Here is a 25,132-nt window from a genome sequence, read left to right on the forward strand (position 1 = left end):
GAAATTGAAACTGAAAAACTTCCAATTGCTCGTATTCGTTTACGTTTACTGTTTTGCATTTAAGAGAAAAAAACTAAACGGAGCAAAACTTTAGATTATTTGATTTGAATTGTGACGTGAATTTTGATAGCTATTGGGTAGAAAAAGGTTTCACATATGTTTAAGGATCGGAACCGAGAAGCAAATTAATCATTTCCATGGGAGAACTTTTAAAATTTTCTCCCCTCCCCCTCATTTCTACTTTGAAAAGGGGGTGATTGGGTTTCGAGTTTCCAATGCTCGGTGTGTAAAATCAACATGCAAACCAAATTTACTGCAGCCCAACATTCATCGAAATGGGGATCGATTGGGCCAGTAGTGTTGGCCATTGATTCGATTACATTGATTAAACGTCGATGTAGCTTCGATGGTATCGGGTTTGGAGTTCATTTATGAAAGTTTTCCTAAACGGGTTACCAAGTTTGCTAGTTGATAAAATTACTAAAATCAGAATCACACCCAGCATACATTTTTGTAGGTATATTTCTCAACAAACTTTGTGATACATTTCATATACATTATAGAATCATCGCATAAAACTCGAAAAAACAGCATCAAAATAGAAGCAATATACGTACATACATTTTTTTAACTCCTGGCTTAAGCCAAAAAAATTAGACGAACTGAACGATATTCAACACCTTATTCGTACATCCTGAAAGTATGTGAGAGAGTGCAAGCTCTCAAATTAAAATTTAAAAAGCCTTGCAGCCATTCTCAGCTTATTTTAGCTTTTAAAATTTTAAATAATTTCGAAACCACATTGGTTTTGATTTTCTCCAAGGGAAAATAAATGTGCTCTCTTCTAATTTTTAACAATTTAAAGCTGCCTCAACCCGCCTAGCTGTCCGGAAATTTTATTATATTTCAATGTGTTTTACGTGGGAACTTGTTGAAATTTCAAATTTAAGCCTTTTTCAAAGCTGTTTCCAACCTATCGTTTCAACGCAATTGAACTGTATTATTCAAGAAATAAGGTTTAAGCATGACTTTTTGATTTTAAATCTAAGTTCATTTTTATTGAGGTTAGGATTTTTTCTATCAAGAGACTTGATTTTAACGTTTGATGCTGTCTTTAAATGTTCTTGATTTTCATTCAAATTCTGTAATTTTTTTTTATTTTTAAAACATGTGCAACTCGCTAGAAATCTCGTTCTCTCATTTTTTTTAAGTTGCCGTCACGAATCGCTTTGTATTACAATTCCGAGATGCACTATCAAATCCGTTCCATTAAAATTATCGCACATATTTTTCAAAGCTACTGTCTCAACTTGCTTGAAATTAGTTTTTTTTTCTATTTTATTCCAAAACTGTCCTTTTAACACGCCTTTTCTGTTACAAATCCAAATTCTCCTCGCAATTCGTTTGATTCCATATATCTCATTCATTTGACCAAAGCTCAACACGCTTTCCTCAATTGAATCCTTGAAGTTGTCCTCTCAATTCGCTTGAATTGTATTTTTTTTCCAAAGTTGTCCTCTCAACTCGCTTTGTTTTAGAATTCCAAGCGGTCATCTCAACTCGCTTGAATTGGTTTTTTTAAAAGCTGTTCTCTCAACTCGTTTTGTGTATCAATTCCAAGTTGTCCTCTCAACTCGTTTGAATTGTACTTTTTTCTCAACCCGATTTGTGTAACAACTTCAAACTGTCCTCTCAACTCGCTTGAATTACATTTTATTCCAAAGCTGTCCTCTCAACTCGCTTTGTGTAACAACTCCAAGCTGTCCTCTAAACTTGCTTGAATTGCTTTTCTTTAAAGCTGTCATATCAACTCGCTTAAATTGAAGTTTTTTTTTCAAAGCTGTCCTCTCAACTCGCTTGATTTTTTTGAAAGCTGTTCTCGCAACTCGTTTTGTGTATCAATTCCAAGCTGTCCTCTCAACTCGCTTGAATTGTACTTTTTTCTCAACTCGATTTGTGTAACAACTTCATACTGTCCTCTCAACTCGCTTGAATTACATTTTATTCCAAAGCTGTCCTCTCAACTCGCTTTGTGTAACAACTCCAAGCTGTCCTCTAAACTTGCTTGAATTGCTTTTCTTTAAAGCTGTCATATCAACTCGCTTAAATTGAAGTTTTTTTTCAAAGCTGTCCTCTCAACTCGCTTGAATTGCATTTTTTAAGCTATCCTCTTAACTCGTTTTGAGTAACAATTCTAAGCTGTTAGTCTAAGTATTATTTCTACCAAAGCTGTCCTCTCAACTCACTTTGTGTGACAATTCCAAGCTATCCTCTCAACTTGCTTGTATTGCTTTTTTTCAAAGCCGTCCTCTCGTTTTGTGTAACAACTCCAAACTGTCTTCTCAACTCACTTGAATTGTATTCTTTTTAAAGCTGTTCACTCAACTCACTTTGTGTAACAACTCCAAGCTGTCATCTATATTCGCTTGAATTGCATTTTTTAAAAGCTGTCCTCTCAACTCTTTTGAATTGCATTTTTTCAAAAGCTGTCCTCTCAACTCGCTTTGTGTAACAACTCCAAACTGTCCTCTCAAGTTGCTTGAATTGCTTTTCTTAAAAGTTGTCATCTCAACTCGTTTGAATTGCATTTTTTTAAAGTTGTCCTTACATCTTGCTTTGTCTAACAACTCCAAGTTGTCCTCTCAACTCGTTTGAATTGTATTTTTTAGGCTGGTCTCTCATCTCGCTTCGTGTAACAACTCCAAGCTGTCTTCTCAACTCGCCAGATTTTTTTTTACCAAAGCTGTCCACTCATCTCGCTTTATGTTACAATTTTAAGCTGACCTCTCAATTCGTTGAATTGTATTTTTTTTTTCAAAGCTGTTATCTCAACTCGTTTCGTGTTTCAATTCCATGCTGTCTCCTCAACTCACTGGAATTGATTTTTAAAAGCTGTCCTCTCAATTCACTTTATGTAACTCAAAGCTGTCCTATGAACTTGCTTAAATTGCATTTTTAAAACTGTCAACTCGCTTGAATTGATTTTTAAATCTGTCCTCTCAACTTGGTTTGTCTAACAACTAAAAGCTGTCCTCCCAACCCGCCTAAATTGTATTTTTTTAAAGCTGTCATCTCAACTTGCTAGAATTACATTTTTTCAAAGCCGTCCTCTCAACTCGCTTTGTGTAACAACTCCAAGCTGTCTTCTAACCTTGCTTGGATAGCTTTTTTTAAAGCTGTCATCTCAACTCGCTTGAATTTAATTTTTTTAAGCTGTTCTCACATCTTACTTTGTGTATTAGCTCCAAGCTGTCTACTCAACTTGCTTAAATTGCATTTTGTTCTCGTTTTGTAAAACAACTCCATACTGTCCTCTAAACTTGCTTGATTTGCCTTCTTTTAAAGCTGTCATCTCAACTCGTTTGAATAGCATTTTTTTTAAAGCTGTCTTCTCAACTCGCTTTGCTAAACAACTCCAAGCTGTTCTCTCAATTTGCTTGAATTGATTTTTTCCCAAGCTGTCCTCTCAACTCGTTCAAATTGCATGTTTTTAAAGCTGTCCTCTCAATTCGCTTTGTGTAGCAACTCCATGCTGTCCTCTTAACTCGCTTGAATTGCATTTTATTCCAAAGTTGTTCTCTCAACTCGCTTTGTGTATCAACTCCAAGCTGTCCTCTCAACTTGCTTGAATTGCTTTTTTTTCAAAGCTGTCCTCTGAATTCACTTTGTGTAACAACTCCAAACTTTCCTCTAAACTTGCTTTAAATTGCTTTTTTTAAAGCTGTCATCTCAACTCGCTTGAATTGAATTTTTTAAAGCTTCCATCTTAACTCGCTTAAGAATCATCTCCAAGCTGCCCTCTCAACTCGCTTGAATTGTTTTTTTTCCAAATCTTCCTCTTAATTCGCCTTGTGTAACAACTCTAAACTGTCCTCTCAACTCGCTTGAATTGTATTTCTTTTTTCAAAGCTGTCCTCTCAACTCGCCTCGTGTAAAAACTCAAAGCTGTCCTTTAAATTTACTTGATTTGCTTTTTTTAAAGCTGTCCTCTCAACTTGAATTGTTTTTTTTTTCAAAGCTGTCCTCTCAACTCGCTTTAGAATCATCTCCAAGCTGTCTTCTCAATTCGCTGGAATTGTATTTTTTTTTCCAAATCTTCCTCTCAACTCGCTTTGTGTAACAACTCAAAGCTGTCCTTTAAATTTGCTTGAATTGGTTTTTTTAAAGCTTCCATCTCAACTCGCTTGAATTGCATTTTTTCCAAAGCTGTCCTCTCAACTTGCTTGATTTGCTTTCTTTTAAAGCTGTCATCTCAACTCGTTTGGATTGCATTTTTTTAAAAGCTGTCTTCTCAACTCCCTTTGGGTAACAACTTCTAGCTGTTCTCTCAATTTGCTTGAATTGCTTTTATTATTTTCCAAAGCTGTCCTCTTAACTCGTTTTGTGTAACAATTTCAAGCTGCTTTTTTTTGAAGCTGTCATTTTAACTCGCTTGTATTGAATTTGTTAAAGCTGTCCTCTCATCTCGCTTTGTGTAACAACTCCAAGTCCTCTCAACTAGCTTGAATTGTATTTTAATTCCTCTCAATTCGCTTGAATTGTATTTTTTCCAAAGTTGTCCTATAAAAAATAAAGTCTTTGGTGTGCTACAATTTTTTTTAAACTTTACTTTTACATTTAACTAAATTAGAGTTATTATACAAATGTCAAAATAAGAGAAATAATTATAACTTTTTAAATCCATTTTCTATATTATCATAAATTCTGATATCCTTTGATACAATCTCAATCCGCGGATCAATAATTTTACAGGCTAGAAAATGTTTAAAAAAATGGTTTTGTTAATGGTTTACTAAGGAGTTCAATATTATCGACTTATGAGCAAGGTTGCCGAGATCAATTATAATTACAGAACTACAAAATTCTGTTAAATCTGTGAAATTTTGTGATCTGTGACACAGATTCTGTGGTGAAAATTTGCTCAAAATTCTGTGAAATCACAGATTTTTCTGTGATTTCGGCAACCTTGCTTATGAGCTCAAACGTTATAAATGAAAATAATACACTTGTTGTTTTAAAGAAGAACATTTCAAGAAAGCTTTCAATTACATCAACTGTGATATTTTGTTATAGTTCTGGTATATTTTTCTAAATCGGTATTCAGAAGTATCGAATTGTATTTATCAATCTAGATATTCATTTTTAATTCTCGGAAAATTTTATTTCTAAATTTAAATTTAATTTTGAAAAAAAATCATGCAATGTGATTCTGATGTCTGGAGCATTTGGAACTCTTCTTTGCTCTTGTATTTCAAGCTCTCATACTAGATTTTTATCTTAATTTAATCTGGAATAAATTAAAGGAAATTTAAACCCTTCGTATGAATGTATGAATAAAGGGAAACATGTTTTATATTCCTTCATGATGGATATATTATTTATTCTAATTTTTTATTTCAAATTTTTATAAATTATAAATAAATTATGGGATCAAGCTCTGATAACAAAATTTACACTTTTTCCAGTTCAAAATAAAGGATTTTCGAGGAAGGTGAGTAATTTTGATTTCTGGAAAATCTATATATATAAAAAGCAATTTCTGTATGTTTGTTTGTTTGTTTGTTTGTTTGTTTGTTTGTTTGTTTGTTTGTCCTCTATAAACTCAGCCGTCTAGAGGCTAGAGAGCTGAAATTTGGCATGGATGCTCATTGGGACCAGGAAGGATGAAAAATGTTTTCAGATTTTCGGATGACCCCTTATGAAGGGGGTCGTCCATAGAAGACAAATATTGTTTTCGCGATATTGACGTTACTTTTCGTCGGATCGTGTTGAAAATTTGCACACGAGTGTTTTGAAAGACGAGAAATCGATTTCAGGTGACAAATTTTGTGTAAGGGGTCAGCCAAAGGGATCGTCCATATTAACTGTTCGCTGTTTTCGCGATATTGACGTTATTATACATCGTATTCAGATGAAAATTGGTACACGATAGTTTTGAGTGACGTGCAATCGATTTGAGGTATCAAATTCTGTGTAAGGGGCTGGCAAAAGGGATCGTCCATATTAAATTTTCTATATCTTAGTGATATTGACGTTTTTATACATCGGATGGGGATGAAAATTTGCACATAGGAGTTATTAGCGACAAACAACTGATTTCACTTATCCAAACTAAAATCAGGGGTCGGTCAAAGGGGTCATCCATATAAACTATTCACTGTTGATGCGATATTGTCGTTATTATACATCGGATTCAGACGAAAATTGGTACACGAGAGTTGAGCAATGGATTTCAGGTATTAAATTCAGTGTAAGGGGCCGGCAAAGGGGGTCGTCCATATAAACCTTTCAATATTTTAGCAATATCGTCGTTATTTGACATCGGATTGGGATGAAAATTTGCACACGGTAGTTTTCAGGGACGAGCAACCAATTTCAGATGTCAAATGTTTTGCAGGGGTCGACGAAAGAGGTCGTCCATATAAAATAATTTTTCACTGTTTTTAGCAATATTGACGTTATTATACAATGAATTGCTTTGAAAATTTGCACACGGAGTTTTGAGGGAAGGGCAATCGCTTTCAGTCATCAAAGATTGTATAAGAGCCCCCGAAAGGGGTTGAGCTTTTTGGCAATAATTACGTTGCTATGCAATGATCGAGTCGAAATTTATACACGTAGTTTTTTGGCACGGTCAAAGGATTTCTGATTTCAAATTTAGTAGCAGAGACAGACAAAGTGATCGACCAATATTTTTACAATTATTACTTATCAATGAATTCAGAAGTGCTTCTGGAAATGATTGGCAATTGGCTTTCATAAAAACTGTTCATGATATATTCCAAGTTGAAAGCGAAACGGAGTTCGTATGGGATCAGCCAGTGTTATATAAGTTTATCTTTCTTCTAAGCAATGAATCATCCGCATACGGTAAAAATCTGAGAAAAAGACAAAAAAATTTCAGTTCTACAAAAATTTTGGGATATCACAAAATTTTCAAAGAAATTTCAAAATAAAATGAGTGCTAGGTATTTTTGAATGCAAAACACTTTGCAGTCTTTAACAAATTTGTTTGATCAATTAAAATTTTTAATATTAAAATTATGAAAACGCCTTTTTTGGTGTTAGAAATATTAATGATTTTTTCAATAAAATATTCTAAAATTTGGAGAGTTTAGCTTTGTCTCAAGTATTGTTTGTCTGAAACTAAAAAATCAAGGCAAAATCGAACTTCGAACCAAACATATCACAATAGCATTTTTGGTGCCTGTATTTCAATAACTGACTCGAATCTGTTGTTGGATTTTTTCGTTCACCTCTAGTTTGGGTGATATGAGGTTTAAATTTTTTTTAAATGAATCAATTTTGAAGGAAATCCATCTTTTATAAATGAAGAATTTTCTAACCTCGATTTAAAAACCCGATTTTGAATCTATCTATTATTTTTCATTAAATCATTTGGTCTAGATATTCTAGTTTCAGTTATGTCGATAGTCGATGGTAGAAAGTCTTCAATAAGAGCATGATAAACTTCTGTCACCAATGTTTCAATCAATCAATCTCACAAACGTCTCATTGATGAGAACTTCAAATCTACACAATTTTATGCCGGGAACACTCGAGATTATATTTTTTTCGTTGGTAAAACATATCTTCATGATAAATCCAGTATGTTGATTAAAATTAACTCTGTAGTTTTTTTTAAACAGCTTCGATTCGGTCTTGTCGCCCTAGAATTGCTACAAACGTTTTGTTGAGTAAATCAGCTCGCGTGAACGCTTTAGAACTAATCTTGAAACCCAGGATATCGAATTAAACCTATAATAAATAATGCTACACGTTTGCATTCAAAAGTTTTGGGATCATTGTAACGAGCTGCAAACATTCGCCTTCCTAAGTATGTTAAATTTTCAAACGAGCAAACGAGCGAGGGTACGATTAAAGTTTGGTAATTAAATCGAAACCGATTAGCGCAATCTGGATAGTTTCTGCATGGTAACCCTCCTATCTCTCTTCTTACTCGGAAAACACTGGAACCAAACTCAATCGAATTAGGGATAAACATGCAATGGCAGCCAGTGATCCCCTCAGTATCGAGTTACTTGTTTGGGTTTGCTCCCTTTTGCTTGGGGAAAGAAAGTTTAGATTACTGCCCTAAGTAAACATTTCTTCCCCAGTTTTGTATAGTCTACACAAAACACCATTTGGTCGTGTTTTTCGAAATTGCATCTGTTTGTCGAAATTGGTTGGAAAATATATTATCTTGATAATTATTTTTTGGTTTGTATAAATTAGAGATGTACCGAATAGTGGTATTCGGCGAACGGCCGAATACCGAATATTGACCTTTTCAACTATTCGGCCGAACGAATATTCGGCCGAATATTCGGTTGAATATTCTGTTGGGTTTTCAATAGAAATACTTCTTTTTCTACTGCTATTTCTAATAGAAATCTTCTATTTCTGCCATCTTTATGTCCGTCATGTTTTTAAGTCAATTATTTCCAACCAGGTGTATCAAATCTTTTTAAGTAGAGGTCTCTTTGATTTTAAAATGTCACCATCAGCTGAAAGGACATCAGATAACTTGACGTTTCTAGGACGTTTATCTCAAAAGAGATTGAATTCCAGTGAAATCTGGGACAAAACATGTCAAAACAGGTGTCAAGCTATTTTAAATTGCTTTTTTTTATGTCGAATTAGATGAATGTCTAATTATTGCTAAATTTCATCAAAATAGTTGCCAAAAAGAACGATGATCTTTAATCTTAAGCATACAATATTTTCAACGACACGTATCCACACGGCCGGGTCTTAACGATTTTATTAAAAAATTCTAAAAAAGAAGGGAAAATCTGAACAGGATCTATGCATTTTTCTCAAACACACAAGAGGAAAAAAAATAAAATTACTTTAAATTTAAAGTATTCATCGAATTACAACAGCAGTGTTCACATTGTAACGAATAAATTAACTCCAAAAAATCGTTTAGTAACAGAAAATTTAAAAATTTTCAAAAAGATATTTGATTTTTTTTAATTTGATTTAGCATAAAATCTGAATAAACCTGGGCTTTTCTCGAATTCTTTATTAAGTTTATGGGCAAGCCTGGATGTATCAAGAAAATTTGAAATAAACGATAATCAAAGTATGCAGCTATCAACACTAAAAATACACGTATTCATCTTAAGTGTTTAACTGAAACCATACATTTTTGATGATTTTAAAGGTTTTTCAACATTACTTCTGAATATTTAATAAAGTAACCAACAACAGTTGAAAAATTTGATAATTCAGTTTTTGTAAAAAATTTAAAACATAAATATTCGGCCTATTCGGCCTATTCGGCCGAATACCTTGCTCAACTATTCGGTGAGCCGAATATTCGGCTTAACGGTTTTTTGGCGATATTCGGCGCCGAATATTCGGCCGACCGAATATTCGGTACATCTCTAGTATAAATATTGAAATTTAGTATTAGATGTCGACAAAACAGACTTGCAGTTCTTCAAATTTAGTTTTAATTTTTAGCATCCATGTTCTGTTTCCGACTGCCAAAGTTTTTAGGTAAAATAATTCTAAATTTGGTATTAATGTGTGATGATATCTATAAACCAAGCTGGCGCCCTTAAATGAAAAGCATAAATTTTAATTCTCGCCTCCTCGTTAAAATATGACCTTCTGGCTTTCCACACATCGGTAGCGTTCCAGAAAGCTCGATTTCATTCCCGGAATCTTCCTAATTATTGCCAGTCGAATCCCATTTTGGGCCATAAACATCTCCCAAGTTGAGTGACAAACTTCCTTTTGCGGTGCTTGCTCAATGATGATGATGATAATATTTTGGGGTTGAGCACGTTTTAAATGAAGAAACCGAAGATAGGCCCCTGGTTTTGGGAATATATAGTTTTACCACCCCACCCACGTATGTGAAGAAGCTAGAAGATAGAACTGAGAACCGAAAGATGCCAACCTCCGTCAACTGGATCAGTGGAAATGAACAATAATCTTCTTCGGTCGATGCCAGAAGAGACGAGTGATTCTCATTTAAAACGAGGAAAAACCTCAAGGTGATACATGGTGTGGGAGTGTGAAACATCACCGAATGGTATCATCAGTCAAAACGGGTGTTTTTGATGGTTATTTTCAACCCATTAAGGAAGAACCTGAGACATTTTTGGGATGTTAAGGTCTGATTTGAGTGATTTATTTTTTCTTTGTGAGAATTATGTTTTCAAAATTTCAAATTCGAAAAAATATAGGTAATATCTACACTGTTTTCAATTTTTTTTTTCAAATCTCAAAACAGGATCTGGTTGTTATCGATGTTGTCAAATCACGGCCGAACGATAAAAAGCCCTAAAAATTTAACATATAAATTGAATCACCTAGCCTTCATCAATGATCAAGTTTTTTTTCTCTCGCTTTTTTCGTCAATACCAAATGGCTTCCACCGCCGCCATGCCATCGCCCGTTTTGAATCACTCACATTTAATTTCGTCAGTCAACTGGAAAACCATTAACGCTTTTCCAGTCCACCCATTCATTCTGTATTATTCAGAGTCCCTTGACCTGCCACTTCCACACGAGGGGGTGGCTCGAGGTGTATGCGGGTCTCGAATATTTAAACGTCCATTGTAATTGGTTTGAGATCATAAAAAGAAGATAGCACACGCAGTCCTTTTACCCCTTTTCCGATGTTTGATTATTAGGTGCTAACATTGTGCTTTCTTCGCCAAGAGAAATCGATGACAGAGCTGACGATTTAAATTTTTCAATTTTAAAGTGAGTAATTTGATCAGAATATTTTAAACTGTTTTGGACAAAAACTTGTAGGTGTTTTCAAAAATCTTCATCTATAAATATAAAAATGAGTGTTTGTCTTTCTGTCTGTCTGTTCCCTGTTAATTAGGAAACTTCTAAAGCGATCAATGTGAAATTTGTTATAAGGCCGTTTTTGAGAGTGGTTTCTATAATTATAAACCCATACAATTTTTAAGCCATTTTCATCAAATTTGCTTAACAAACTATTTTTAACATGATGAGATAATTTTTTATTATACTCACCCAAAAAAGAAATTGCAAAATTTTAATGTCGCTCGGCACTAACTCTATGCCAAAAATGCGCTGAAAAATGTACCAAATATGATGTGATTGCAAAAGCACAACTGAAACAAAAAATCGAGCTCCCAAGTAAAATTACCACTACATTCAAACAAAACAAGAAAACCAGTTTATGGAATTTTCATCCTTTTTGATAATTTATTCCAAAATAAAAAAAAAAGATAAAGTGAGAATCGAACCCAAATCGACATGCCAGGCCGATAACTAGTGCTCCGACTGAGTCAGTTAGCAAACTATGGTATATTCTAGCGTAACATTTCAAAAGGGCGAAATGGGATGGGAATGTGATTGGAATGGAAATGGAATGAGAATTGAATGGGAATGGAATGAGAATGAAATGGGAATGGAATAAGAATGAAATAAGAATGGAATGGGAATGGAATGGGAATGGAATGGGAATGGAATGGGAATGGAATGGGAATGGAATGGGAATGGAATGGGAATGGAATGGGAATGGAATGGGAATGGAATGGGAATGGAATGGGAATGGAATGGGAATGGAATGGGAATGGAATGGGAATGGAATGGGAATGGAATGGGAATGGAATGGGAATGGAATGGGAATGGAATGGGAATGGAATGAGAATGGAATGGGAATGGAATGGAAATGGAATGGGAATGGAATGGGAATGGAATGGGAATGGAATGGGAATGGAATGGGAATGGAATGGGAATGGGAATGGAATGGGAATGGAATGGGAATGGAATGGGAATGGAATGGGAATGGAATGGGAATGGAATGGGAATGGAATGGGAATGGAATGGGAATGGAATGGGAATGGAATGGGAATAGAATGGGAATGGAATGGGAATGGAATGGGAATGGAATGGGAATGGAATCGGAATAAAATGGGAATGGAATCAGAATGGAATGGGAAAAGAATGGGAGTTGAATGAGAATTGAATGGGAATGGAATGAGAATTGAATGGGAATGAAATGGGAATGAAATGGGAAATGGGATGGGAATGAAATGGAAATGGAATGGGAATGGAATGGGAATGGAATGGAAATGGAATGGGAATGGAATGGGAATGGAATGGGAATGGAATGGGAATGGAATGGGAATGGAATGGGAATGGAATGGGAATGGAATGGGAATGGAATGGGAATGGAATGGGAATGGAATGGGAATGGAATGGGAATGGAATGGGAATAGAATGGGAATGGAATGGGAATGGAATGGGAATGGAATGGGAATGGAATGGGAATGGAATCGGAATAAAATGGGAATGGAATCAGAATGGAATGGGAAAAGAATGGGAGTTGAATGAGAATTGAATGGGAATGGAATGGGAATGGAATGGGAATGGAATGGGAATGGAATGAGAATGGAATGGGAATGGAATGGGAATGGAATGGGAATGGAATGAGAATGGAATGGGAATGGAATGGGAATGGAATGGGAATGGAATGGGAATGGAATGGGAATGGAATTGGAATGGAATGGGAATGGAATGGGAATGGAATGGGAATGGAATGGGAATGGAATGGGAATGGAATGGGAATGGAATGGGAATGGAATGGGAATGGAATGGGAATGGAATGGGAATGGAATGGGAATGGAATGGGAATGGAATGGGAATGGAATGGGAATGGAATGGGAATGGAATGGGAATGGAATGGGAATGGAATGGGAATGGAATGGGAATGGAATGGGAATGGAATGGGAATGGAATGGGAATGGAATGGGAATGGAATGGGAATGGAATGGGAATGGAATGGGAATGGAATGGGAATGGAATGGGAATGGAATGGGAATGGAATGGGAATGGAATGGGAATGGAATGGGAATGGAATGGGAATGGAATGAGAAAGGAATAGGAATGGAATGAGAATGGAATGGGAATGGAATGGGAATGGAATGGGAATGGAATGGAATAAGAATGGAATAAGAATGGAATGGAATGGGAATGGAATGGGAATGGAATGGGAATGGAATGGGAATGGAATGGGAATGGAATGGGAATGGAATGGGAATGGAATGGGAATGGAATTACAACAAAAATGCTATACTTTGCTGTAATTTAGCTTTATGATTTTTTAAAGATTTCTTCGCTAAGAATCAACGGATGAACTTTATAAGAATGTTAGTAAATTTTTCGCTGCTAATGACCTTCATGAATATAGGTTGTTAAGAATAAAAGTTCAAAAATAATTTCTGCTGTGATTAAATCACATAAAATATTTGAAATCATAAGTGTACACTAAATTTTGGCACGCTCGAAAAAATAAAATTTGTTCATTTACCGACTTAACTTACATGTTTAAAAAAAATTTAATGATGCTGATGTTTTGCCAACTGTATGATTTCTCCAACTGTTCAAATACAAATTTCAATGGAAAGTTCTGGTGACCGTAAGAAGGCAATATTTCGACAAAATTTGCCAAAAATTGGGTGTAAATACACACTCAATTTTGGGAGTGATTGTAAATCATGATTTAATCATAAACAGGGCATGTTTCTGCGAGAAGTCGTTACATGAGTCTTTTAATAAAAAATGTTGAATAAATTATCATTGTGTTAATATGTGATCACAGTCTCTTCATTTCTTTAGAAAAAAAGAAAATGATAAAACTTTTTATTTGGACTTGTTTTCTCCAATGGTTCAATTTATTTTATTAAATCATTTATTTCTGAGTTTTTCACCAAAATATTTAAACTTTTATACTATTCATACGTGTTTAAATTCCTACATAAACATGATTAAGAAAATCAGTTTGAATATAATTTCGAACTTTGAATGATTTTAGCAACAACTAACAGAAATATGGAGATGTAAATCGAGTTTATACGATTGGTTTCAATTGTGTTTAAGTCATAATTACCTTTCAAAAATGCTGTGCCTTATCTGGCTAAGAGGTTTTAGGAAAAAGAAATATTTTAGGAGAAAAAACAATCAGCATTACACTATTCCCAACTGTATTCTAATTATTTCCTTTCCCCAACTTTCCCAACCAAATTTTCTTGCAAGGACGCAAGTGAGACTCAGTCCTAATGCACAAAGTTGTTCTTTTATTCCTTTCTCATTTTTACTAATCTATCTATTGACTACTATGACGTGCCCGGCGCCTTATTCATGTTTAAAGAGAGAGCATCAGTTTTGTTCATTGTGAATGAGTAGCCAATTCCAGGTTCCGTTCCTTTGACTTTCGAACAAAATTTATGGCCCCGGTCAATCACAGAGTAGCAACCATCGGCGCTGTGGACCTTGTTCTACTGAGCCACGCCTGCGATCGTAGAATCCAAAATTAATTGACTTGTTTTTAAACCAAATTTAGAAATCAATCACAGAGTTTACTAGAATACTTATGTATTCTTCATCTAGGCATCTGGTTGTACTCCATTTACCCGAAAACTATTGCCCAGAATGAAAAATCCCCAGAATTCCAATCGCCAGAAAGAACCATTCCCCAGAATTTTTTTCCCCAGACGAACCATTCCCCAGAAAAATTTTCGCCAGAATGTACCAGTTCCCAGAAATTTTTTCACCAGAATGAACCATGTACCAGAAATTTTTTCGCCAGAAGGACCATTTCCCAGAAAATTCTAAACATTTTCCTTACTAGAAATTATTTAAAAAAAAAAGGAATTGTTACAAAAAAAAATGGGGTTTCATAACTTTATTCTTTTGCGGCAAGGCCGCAACCAACGAGGATGAAGGGGCTGAGGCGGCACAAAGCCGCCGAAGCTCCCAAATCCGAGGAGGCCGCCGACCCGCCGTCGGAAGCGGCGGCCCTAAGACATTGGTCTAGGTCTGCCGGGGCTTCCTAGGTCTGCGTGAAAGCTAGGGGTGATCCTTTAGCCCCGTCCGCCACGCGACAGCGTAAAGAACAAAACGTCTTTCAAGTTCGAACGCGCAGCGTGAGGAGTCGGATACCAAAACGGTTTTTTAAAGGACCATGGTAAGCATTGAATCAATTAAAGTATCCAAACCATGAACAAAGCACAATATTGGTTCTAAAACAAATTTAGTTGGAAAATTTCAAAGTCGTAGTTTCATTTAAAAAATCATTTTGAAAAAAATAATTTCGAATCATATGAAATATTCAAGAATTCATTAGGAAAAAAAAAACAAATAAAAATACAAGGGGATAAAATCTGGGATTTGTGCCATTCTGGTAAATGTTCCATTCTGGGGAAAAAAATTCTGGGAAATGGTCCATTCTGGGAAAAAAAATTCTGGTAAATGGTGCATTCTGGGGAATTTTTTCTGGGAAATGGTTCATTCTGGGGTTTGATTTCGGGTATTTGTCATTCTGGGAAAAATTCATTCTGGGCAATGGTTTTCGGGTAAATGGGATACAATCAGGCATCTTTCATATCGGGTTCAATAATTCAAGGTTCATTTAAGTAGTCAATCAAGCTAAGCTAAGCTGAATATTAAATACCTATGAAAAAATTTAAATAATGTGATAATTTATTGATTAAGCAAACAAGTTTCAATTTTTTTTCAAAGTGGGGCTTTCGAAGCAAATGAAGTTTTACAATTTGTAAACAACAAGAACAATTGGGGAACATCCATAAATGACGTAGAATTTTGGTGGGGGGAGGGGGGTATTTGACCTTGTGTGACGATGTGTGATGAGAGGGGGAGTAGGGGTTCAAGTAAAGCTACGTAGCTTTAATCAAATATCGAAAAAAAACTCAAAATTGTTTCAAGTAATTTAAAAGAGGACACGAAGTGCTGGTCATCATTCCGGAGGACGATAGAAAGTGGGTGGAGGCAGTTGACATCGCAGACGCAATTATTCCAGCCGAACAGACGATGGAGGAAAGCTGCCCAACGAGTTCATTGGAATCCAGAATGGAGATAATTTGGACCGACGCAACTGATTGAATACTTAAATACTAGTTATCCTTTTTGTTGAAAGGTAGCTTGGTTTTTTTGACTGATTGATATGCTTTTTTAAAATTCCATTTATAACTTCTTTCCCTTTTTTTTTATTTTTTGTATTATTCTTGCAAAATGCTGAGGGGCCGTTCAGATTCCACGTGGACAGACAAATGAGATTTTTGGCCCCCTCCTCCCCCTCCGTGGACAAGCGTGGACATTTTGCAAACCCCTACCCCCCTCCACAAATGTCCACGTGGACAGATTTGAGAATGTTTTTTTTTCTAAATCTAATTTGACCGTTAAAAAACACTACTTTTAGCCGTTTTGTTATTGAAATGGCTGATATAGAAAAAACAAATAAGCATTTCGTGATATAAAATAATTTTAAATTATCATATTTATCACTTGCTTTTAAATGGCTACTTATTATTGAAACTTAAACTGGAAATTTAAGTAAATTATTTCGTTATTTTGATTTAAACATCTTGATATCTATCCAAACCCCTACCCCCCTCTCCGTGGACAAGCGTGGACATTTTCATATTGGTGGTTTGTGTGGTTCCTTAAATTTTTTTAATTTCCATTATTGTTGTTCTTGATTTACCTACATCTCCAAATATTTTGGGGGCAGTTCTACTAGTTTTGTGTCAATTTCTTCTAAATTGAAAAAAAAAGTCGTCCGATTGATACCGTCAGATAAAATTAAATGCGACGACAGAGCTTTTGAAAATGACCTGCAATAAAAAAAATTGGCAACAGCAATGTTGTTATCAATCAAATCATAATAAAAGATTTTATTCCTTTAATTTTTGAAATTTTTTAACTGGAAAAATATTACCTAAAACGAATCACCTTTTTTCCTCATTTATTTATAAAAATATCTTCATTTGCTTTTCGGCCGTACGAACGGGGAGGGGGGGGGCGGTTGGAGGTTAAACTCCCCCCCCCCCCCCCCCCCTTGAGGATCCAAAACAGCAAGCAAGGTGCTACACTTCGAAGTATAACTTGAATGGACTGAATTTAAGTTTCAATTCTAGTATATGTCCAGCCGAAGCTAGGACAACTGAACGCAACATTTGCCGTTACTTAAGAATGTTAAATTTGATCCAGGGGTTTCTGAGATATAGAATGCCGAATTTCGGCGTTTCTCCTCATAAATTTCTTCGTGCTTCTTAATATGTTCAAATTGCTTGTCAATTTAATTTCCAGATTTCAATTTTCTTAACAAAATTAGTTTGTAAAATATGAGTTTTTTGTTTTATCCGCAAATAACCAAATTTTATTTAAAAATAATCATCCACGGAATTTTTATTATGGAATTGATTCTCTATAAAAAATATTTACTGGTAAAGAAAAAATTTCACCTAAAATATCAGCAAAAAAAAACTATATTTTCCTAGTGTATTGTTTGACATTATTCACCTATTGAGGACTTAAAAATTTGGCAATTTATATTACAGAAACCAATAGACAAAATCCTGCTAATTTAACATAGGTATTTGTGTTACATTTCGTATAAAGAGGCTTCATCATTAGATTTATAACATTTGAAATGTGCTTTTAAATGGAGCATACTAGCAGCTAGCGAAAAACCATATATCTCGTATTTTGACCAAAATGTGATATTATTGCAGTTTTTTAAAGCCAAATTTAATACTTAAATCATTAATTTAGATCAAGTTTTTAACAAGAAAATTGATCCGAAAATCTGATGATTTTTATCTCTTACTTTTTTTTGGAAATTTGCTTTATTTTCATCAAAGGTTAATATCATTGAATTTGAAAAATAGTTTGGGCTTGTTTGGTTGGAGTATGGAAATAGTTTTTTTTTAAGAAATGAAAGACTGATTTTGGCTTATTTTATGCCCAAATCCACAAAGTTTGATCTACCTGACTATTGAAAAAATTCAAAGATTTTAACCTTCGATGAAAGCGAATTTAGCTAACTTTCTAGATTTAGGACCAATTTTCTAAAGATACGATTTAATACGCAAACTTTCTATGTAAAAGTACTTTAAAATTAAAAACCATAGTAGTGAGAAACATAATTTGTTTTATTTTTTATTGTATTGGTGCATTGTTGGGAAAAAAACTCATACAAAAATCAGTCGCCAAATCCTCCCCCCCCCCCCCAAAGAGTCGGTTCTTCTACGGCCTTGGTATAAGTCAGCCTTCAAAAACCGCGATTCAATTTTTAATTTGATTCTCATTTTTAAATGATATGAACATTTTACTGAGATTGCACGTTTGGAGTTTTGTTCTGTAAGCAAGAATCAAGTTTAGATTCTATCTACAATTCTACCGAAAGAGGACGTTCCAAAATTTGTTTTGAAAAACCAGAATATAAATTCACCAAAAATGTGTAATGAGCAAGGATTGAAAATTAATTTTGAAATGTTGTATGTTTTTTTTTCTTATTGAAATTTTGCTCAAATTTATTTTTACGCCAAATGATTTTAAAATGCATGAAGCGTTTTGTGTTACCTAGAAAAAAAAAGTTTGTCCATAAATCGAATTTCTGGGACAGTGAGAAAATTATGAAAATGTACAACATTGACAAAAGCGTTAAAAACTATTTTTTGTATTTTTTTCAATTTTGTCATTTTGTAATTTTTGTTTACAAATCGGCGTAATTTTTTGTTGGTTAAATTATATTCTTATTCCCATTTATTTGGGTTTTAATTGATTTTCTGGACCCCCCTATTTAAAAAAGACAGGATCACCCTGGCTTATCTTCTCGATTTTCAGTTGATTTTTCTCGGTGATTTTAAAATAACTTCTATTTAGTTTACGTTTCGGTTTACTTTATTAAAAATTTCAACCATCTTCAGAAACTAAAGCTATTATACGCCTGCTGGGGCAATCAAATTTTAATTTTCGCAGTCACTGTTGTTGCTGCTGCTGCCGCTAACTATCGACGCTACTACTGTTTTCCGCCTGACTTCCACGTCGTCTTTTTCTCGTAGCTTTTTCCACAGACCGTTGTAGACACTGTCTGAAGTGTCTACAACGATCTGTGGAAAAAGCTACGAAAAAAAGACGACGCGGAAGTCAGGCGGAAAACAGTAGTAGCGTCGACAGTTAGCGGCAGCAGCAGCAACAACAGTGACTGCGAAAATTAAAATTTGATTGCCCCAGCAGGCGTATAATAGCTTTAGTTTCTGAAGATGGTTGAAAATTTTTAATAAAGTAAACCGAAACGTAAACTAAATGGAAGTTATTTTAAAATCACCGAGAAAAATCAACTGAAAATCGAGAAGATAAAAGGAACGGTGACCGAAACCCAGTTTATGCACCCTGGCTTAATAACATATTTAATATGCTTTCTAAACATTCATGTGCTTAACATGTCGTTTGAAGCGGTTTGTTTTTTATAATATGAGACAACTCCCAAACATTCTATGTTACAGAAGACCCAGAATTCCAATTTCTAATTTCCCAGACGCGAATTTCTAATGAGAAGTTTTATTAGATTTTTAAAATAATGTGATAATCACTCTGTTAGGGACATCAAAACTCTTTTCTCTAATTGGTATCAAACTTTTATTCGACAAAATTGTAGTTAGAAAATTTTCTATTAGTCCATGTTATGTTTTCGAATGGTGCAAGAATGAACTTTACTTATTTAAGGTTTCTCCCTCAGAGACCATGAAGTGAGAATCACAACAGATAATAAAGAAAAAGTATCACAAATCAAATGTTTTTGTAAGCAGACCTGAGATCTTAATGTTCTCATAATTTAGAGAGTCTTTGAGCAATAGACACATAAGACTGAGTCGATTTGGGGTCATTTTTTATTGCTCAAACCCTGGGGTTTAAAAAACTTTGTTTTGGTTCAAAACTCATCCATAATTTTATGGAGAATATTTTAAGTAACGTTTACATAAGTAAATTTGCACTTTTAAGTTGTATAAGGAAATCTAATATGTTATTCTGAAAATTCAACATGACTCTTCTGTGGAACCGATACTGCCAATGGTTTTTGTCCCAATTTATTAATTTTTAGAGGAAAATTTTCCCCTGTACAACTTTGTCGAAGACCGTAATTTCGTATCATATTTGGTAAAAAAGTTATTGACCCCAAATCAACTCAGTCTAATCAATTATTCAACAAAATTGATTATTTGGCGTTACACAAAACAACATAAAAAGTTATAAAGTAAACACACTAGCTAAGCATCAACATTACTGGATTCCTAGAACGAAAGTATTCCCGGATTGGCATGTGTAATTCCCGTTCGAAAGTTTCTTGTCCTTGTCCAAGAAAAAATGTTAATAAAAGCCGTTTCGCTAAGCGGAAAAACTTAGTAAGTACTCGAAGCTATTTGTTTGTTTTTTTTTTTGGTTTGGATTCTCAGACAGCAAATCCAATCGATATGTAGCATAAAATGTCAGATCAAACAGATCCAACGAACAAACGAGCCAAAGCTTTGTTTTGTTTTAATCAAATTCCTTAGCTCGACTCAAAGAAAGGTACCCATCTAAGAGGGAGACACTTCTTTTTTTTCTGAAGGGCTGGAAAAGCCAAAAACCAATAATGGAACAGCAGCAAGAGAGTTTCTGCTGCTGAGATGTTTTTGTTTTGCGATTTTAAATTGGAAGGGCCTGTGTCATCCTGCTTCCGGATTAGGGGTTGTTTGTCTGTAACTGAAAAAAATCGTTGAGAGATTTTAGGGTTGAGGTACCAAAAAACTTTTGAAATTTTAGTGATTAAACAATTCTGGGATGATTCAGATTCAGAGTAAAGATCCTGATTTGATTGTCAATATCTATTTGAAATTGATTCCTGAAAACTAGTTTAATTCTAAATAAATGATAAATTGAATAAATTGAAAAATTATCCTCACAAACAAGTATGCCTAACTCTCGTTATGTGAGCTTGATGGCTAAGAGATTAACGATTGTGGTTACGTCCCATAACGATGTTATAGCGGCTCCCGTTTATCGTAATGACCTATCAAAAATTGATTCCCTTTCCCGTTTAACTTACCAGGACACGTAGTAGAGCCAGCCGGCGACCGAAAACAGCCACGTGTTGACCGTGTTGAAGTGCTGCCAGTCACGTGCATACAAGTACAGCAATCGCTGAGCATGGAAGGGCGCCCAGCACACGAAGAAAGTTATCACAACGGCAGCTGCGAAAGATGGGAAGAAGGAAAAAAAGGGTTACAGATTTATAGTCGAATTAAATTTTATGGCACCCCCATTCGAGAAAGCTTTAATTAACGGGGGGTTAATTAGAGTGGAACAAATGTAAGCAGGGATTTTGGGTACAGATTTGATAAGTCAGCTTCTGGAACTTAGGTCCTCTCTAGAAAAAAAAAAACGATTTTTCCCTTTCCCCAGAGCTGAAAAGCGCCCATAAAATTATAAATACTGAAAGCTGAACTTTTTATACCCTTTATTTTATTGGTCACCGAGTGAGAGTCTCAGCGTCCCAGTCGTAAAACACATGAAACGAAAGCTTCGCTCCATCCCAAAAACAGAAAACGTCACTGGCTGCCAGCCAGCCAGCCAGCCGGAGCAACCCTTCGGATGAATTATCACGCCATCGCCATTCACCATCGACCTTCAGAACCACCCCCCACCCACTTGGAAGCTCCCAGCCCCTTCTGGTTAATTGTCTGCTGAATGGATGACGGAAATATCACAGTTGCGTGACAGTGGGATCTAAATTGCGACGAAAGTTCGTTTTTGTTTCCGTCGGTTTTTTTTTGTTATGTTGGTTATCTTCAGACATCCAGAACGGGTACCTTCATACATTTTGTCAAAGTTGTCTACGAAAACTACACGGCACGTAAGGTGCGAGTATTATCGGTGTCCTGACATGTAACAGTATATTTTATCTTTCACCACTGTGTTCGGAAACAGATAGATAGGGATGAATAAAAATGTTGGAAAAGGTGAGTGGAATTTGAACGAAATAGGTTAGAGTTCTTTGTAATAAATTTGTCACAATAAAGTCGAACACGAAATCATTGCGACACCGAAAATGTCATGCCAATTTTCTCATAATGTTTAAAATGAAACCAAAATTTTAGGGTAGTTTTATGCATATATTTAAATAAAAAATCATAAGAAAAGTTATTCGATGGAGCATTGAGTGTAAAATTAAACGCATTTTCGCTTGTTGCCCTCCATTAAAGTCTTTACAATGTCATCCGTTACCAGTTTCTCAGTTTTTTTTTCCATTTTCTTAACATTTCCTTCTCGTCTTTGACTGTCTTCTTACTCTTCCGAAGTGCCCGCTTCATTATTGCCCAGTAGGGGAGAGGAAGGCTATATGCGCATATTAAGGAAAGCAGTCATTTTCTCCTATACTCCAAAAGATAGGAGTCTGAAAACTATATGCACATGAGCGGACATCTGTTTTTCTATACGTTAGTGAAATTTTTCTGTTAAAATCTCTTACAGTTTTTGTGAAAATAATTTTATAATAAAAGAAGTCAAAATAGCCGATTTCCGAAACTGGCGGGCTAAATGCGCATATTTATGTTTTTAGCTATATTTCATTACCACTTGCAATATTTTGATATTATTTAATTGAAAATGGTAGAAACGGATGTTAAGCATATGTCAAGGCCGAAATTTTGGTGAAATTTTTTACATCACTAGTTTTTTTGCATGAAACATAGTTAAGTATGCCATATGGCCATATTTCAGGGTAATATTTTTTCCATATTGTATTTTTATCGGATCAGTAGGAAGTTCTTCTTTTTTCGCTGTAAGATCGTGATTTGAGCGTAGATTTCATGTTTAAATGATAGAAAGTAAAAAATTTATAAGACTAATCTATTTTTCTTGATATAGGCATTTAACCTGCCTTGATATGGGCATTCAGAACCTGTCTCTTATTCCAATATCTTATCATTTACAACTTTGCCAAAAGCTTCGATTTGTTGAATTTCAGATTTCCAGATGAATAAGAAAGAAAAACCACTAAAATTTTTGTTCACAGAATCTGTATGCACAATAATTAAAGTTCAATATATTATAACAAAACTGACAAAAATCTTGTTTGAATTTTTAAATTTTTTCGACTTGATATAATAATTTAATTTTTATATGCCATGTGTTAAAAGCGTATTACCCTCAAACTGCACTAATTAGATATGATGAATCTCCAGCCATATCGTCAATCGGCTGTATGCGCATATTACCCAATATGCGCATATAGGAACACTTCCCCCTACTGTTCCACCGGGCGCAGCTCCGGACAATTTGGCGGGTTCATATCCTTTAGAACAAGATGTAAAGCTGGCCAAAATGGAGGAGCTTCGTCGTGCTGCTGCAAGAACGGCAAAAGGCGCTTCTCGAGGCACTCAGATTTGTAGATCTCGCAATTTACTGTGCCCTTTGTCACGAAAAGCTCACTCTTCAGTTCGCAAGAGTAGATGACCTGCCAAACGAGATATTTGGAGACGAACTTAGACATTTTATTCTTCTTAAATTTGTCGTCCACTTCTAACTTGCTTTTGCCGACGAAAACCTCCAACCCCGGAATTAGATAAGAATCGGCTTTTATATACGTTTCTTCGTCCATCACCAGCGGCCATATTTTATCAGTATCCTCTCGTAGAGCTTCTCGTAGAGCTTATCGCGGTTTGGGAAGTTTTGTGCCTTGTATGTATGTAGTCCAGTTCTCTTCTTTGCATTCTGGACGTAGCACTGCGACATGCCGATTTTTTTTAGCCAAATCACGGCTTGAGACGTTTGGATTTGCTTTAATCATCCGCTTCACCTTTCCCTCCATCTTTTTGTTCTCAGGTCCTGATTTTCTTCCAGCTCCTATTTCGTGATCCCTCGTCAACCACTTCTGGAACAGCTTCAACACTCTGGAGACGGTTGAATGGTGAATGTTCAAATTTTTTCCCAACAGCCGGTGCGACAGGTCAGGAAATTCCAGGTGTTTGGAAATAACTCGTTCTCTCGACTCGCGTTGGTTCACCTCCATTTTCGTGGAATCGAAAAACACGACTTCGAGTTTGACAGCATGTAAACAATACACATCAATGAGAAAGTGTGCAATATTTGGTTGATTTTTACCCAATGGTAAAAAGTTATGCCCTGTTGAATATTTAACTTTTTCACCGATATCGCCGACGAATTAAGTATGGGAGAGTGGGGAATCATGGGCCACTTTTTTTCGTTGTTCCATAACTTCTTTATTATAAAAGATAAAATTAAAATAAAAAATGGTATGGTTTTATACATTTTCAAAGTATCATAAGGTTTTTTTTTAAATTTTTTAATAAGTTATTTTCTCCAAATTCTGACTGTTTGAAAAAAACCAATATTTTTTGGATTTTGAAAAATGGTGGGGAATCGTGGGCCACCAAATCCAAATTGACCAAATAACATGCAAAGTTTATGAGTTGACCCAAAACTGTGATTTCGTAATTCATTTCGTTATTTTAAAGCAATTTCGGATGATGAAATAAAAAAGAGAGCTGTGTATAATCGCATAGATTCCAAAACCTGGATCGCGAACGTTTTGGCAAAATTTCTTAGATAGGATGGACAAAATATTTTTCATTTCTCTTCATTTGGCATAAGAAAACTATTCAGATAGGAAAAAACGTATTTTAAGTTCTGAATGTGTATAAAAAACATAAAAATATAGGTGATTCAAGATGTGTGGCCCACGATTCCCCACAAGCTATGATTTGCAAATTGGTTGCGTTTGTGTGACTTATTGATGTTTCATCAAAAATTCCTTTTCCACGTGAAAGATTATGACAAAACTAAGATCATAAGCGTATGAGCATATTTTTGTTGTGCACTTTAGGTTCCTCATCCATGAAATTAGCGGGTGTTTTTTTAATTATGTAAGAAAATTTTTTCTAACTTTTTTTAGCTTGATAAATAAAAGAAGCATATGATGCGTATTCCAGTCAACAACATATAGGAATACATGCTCACGCAAAGCGACGACTATGACAGTTGGTTTGAGATTTTTATCTCAACACACATCTGAGATATTAAAAGTGGCCCACGTTTCCCCATGGCCCACGATACCCCACTCTCCCCTAATATTTTATTTTATTTTTAATAAATTTGATTGGTTTTCTGAATATCCTTCATCTCATCTCTACATTCCTTCTCACCTGCAATTTCAATTGAAACTTTTATTAACTGACCCTTAAAAACTTAACTTATCCTTAAAAAGAAATATTTTTCATACATCGTTCAATTCTACATTACAAAAATCAGCAGAAGCTGGCCAAGAATC

At 35.0% G+C, this 25,132-nt stretch overlaps 2 protein-coding genes across 2 annotated transcripts in view; one reads left to right on the top strand and one right to left on the bottom strand.

Annotated features, from left to right (window-relative positions):
• Nucleotides 1–18,985, top strand: part of LOC129753453 (gustatory receptor for sugar taste 64a-like) — a 33,001-nt gene extending 14,016 nt beyond the window's left edge. The window contains exon 5 of the mRNA XM_055749274.1: nucleotides 18,879–18,985. Coding sequence (XP_055605249.1) covers nucleotides 18,879–18,985 — 107 coding nt within the window. The remainder of the gene's footprint in view (nucleotides 1–18,878) is intronic.
• Nucleotides 18,986–20,510: 1,525 nt separating this feature from the next.
• The window catches only part of LOC129753454 (neuropeptides capa receptor-like), a 244,857-nt gene continuing 240,235 nt past the window's right edge, over nucleotides 20,511–25,132 (bottom strand). The window contains 2 exon segments of the mRNA XM_055749275.1: nucleotides 20,511–20,547; nucleotides 20,891–21,035. Coding sequence (XP_055605250.1) covers nucleotides 20,511–20,547; nucleotides 20,891–21,035 — 182 coding nt within the window.

The sequence above is a fragment of the Uranotaenia lowii genome, chromosome 3, assembly GCF_029784155.1.
Source record: "Uranotaenia lowii strain MFRU-FL chromosome 3, ASM2978415v1, whole genome shotgun sequence".
Lineage (NCBI taxonomy): Eukaryota > Metazoa > Arthropoda > Insecta > Diptera > Culicidae > Uranotaenia > Uranotaenia lowii.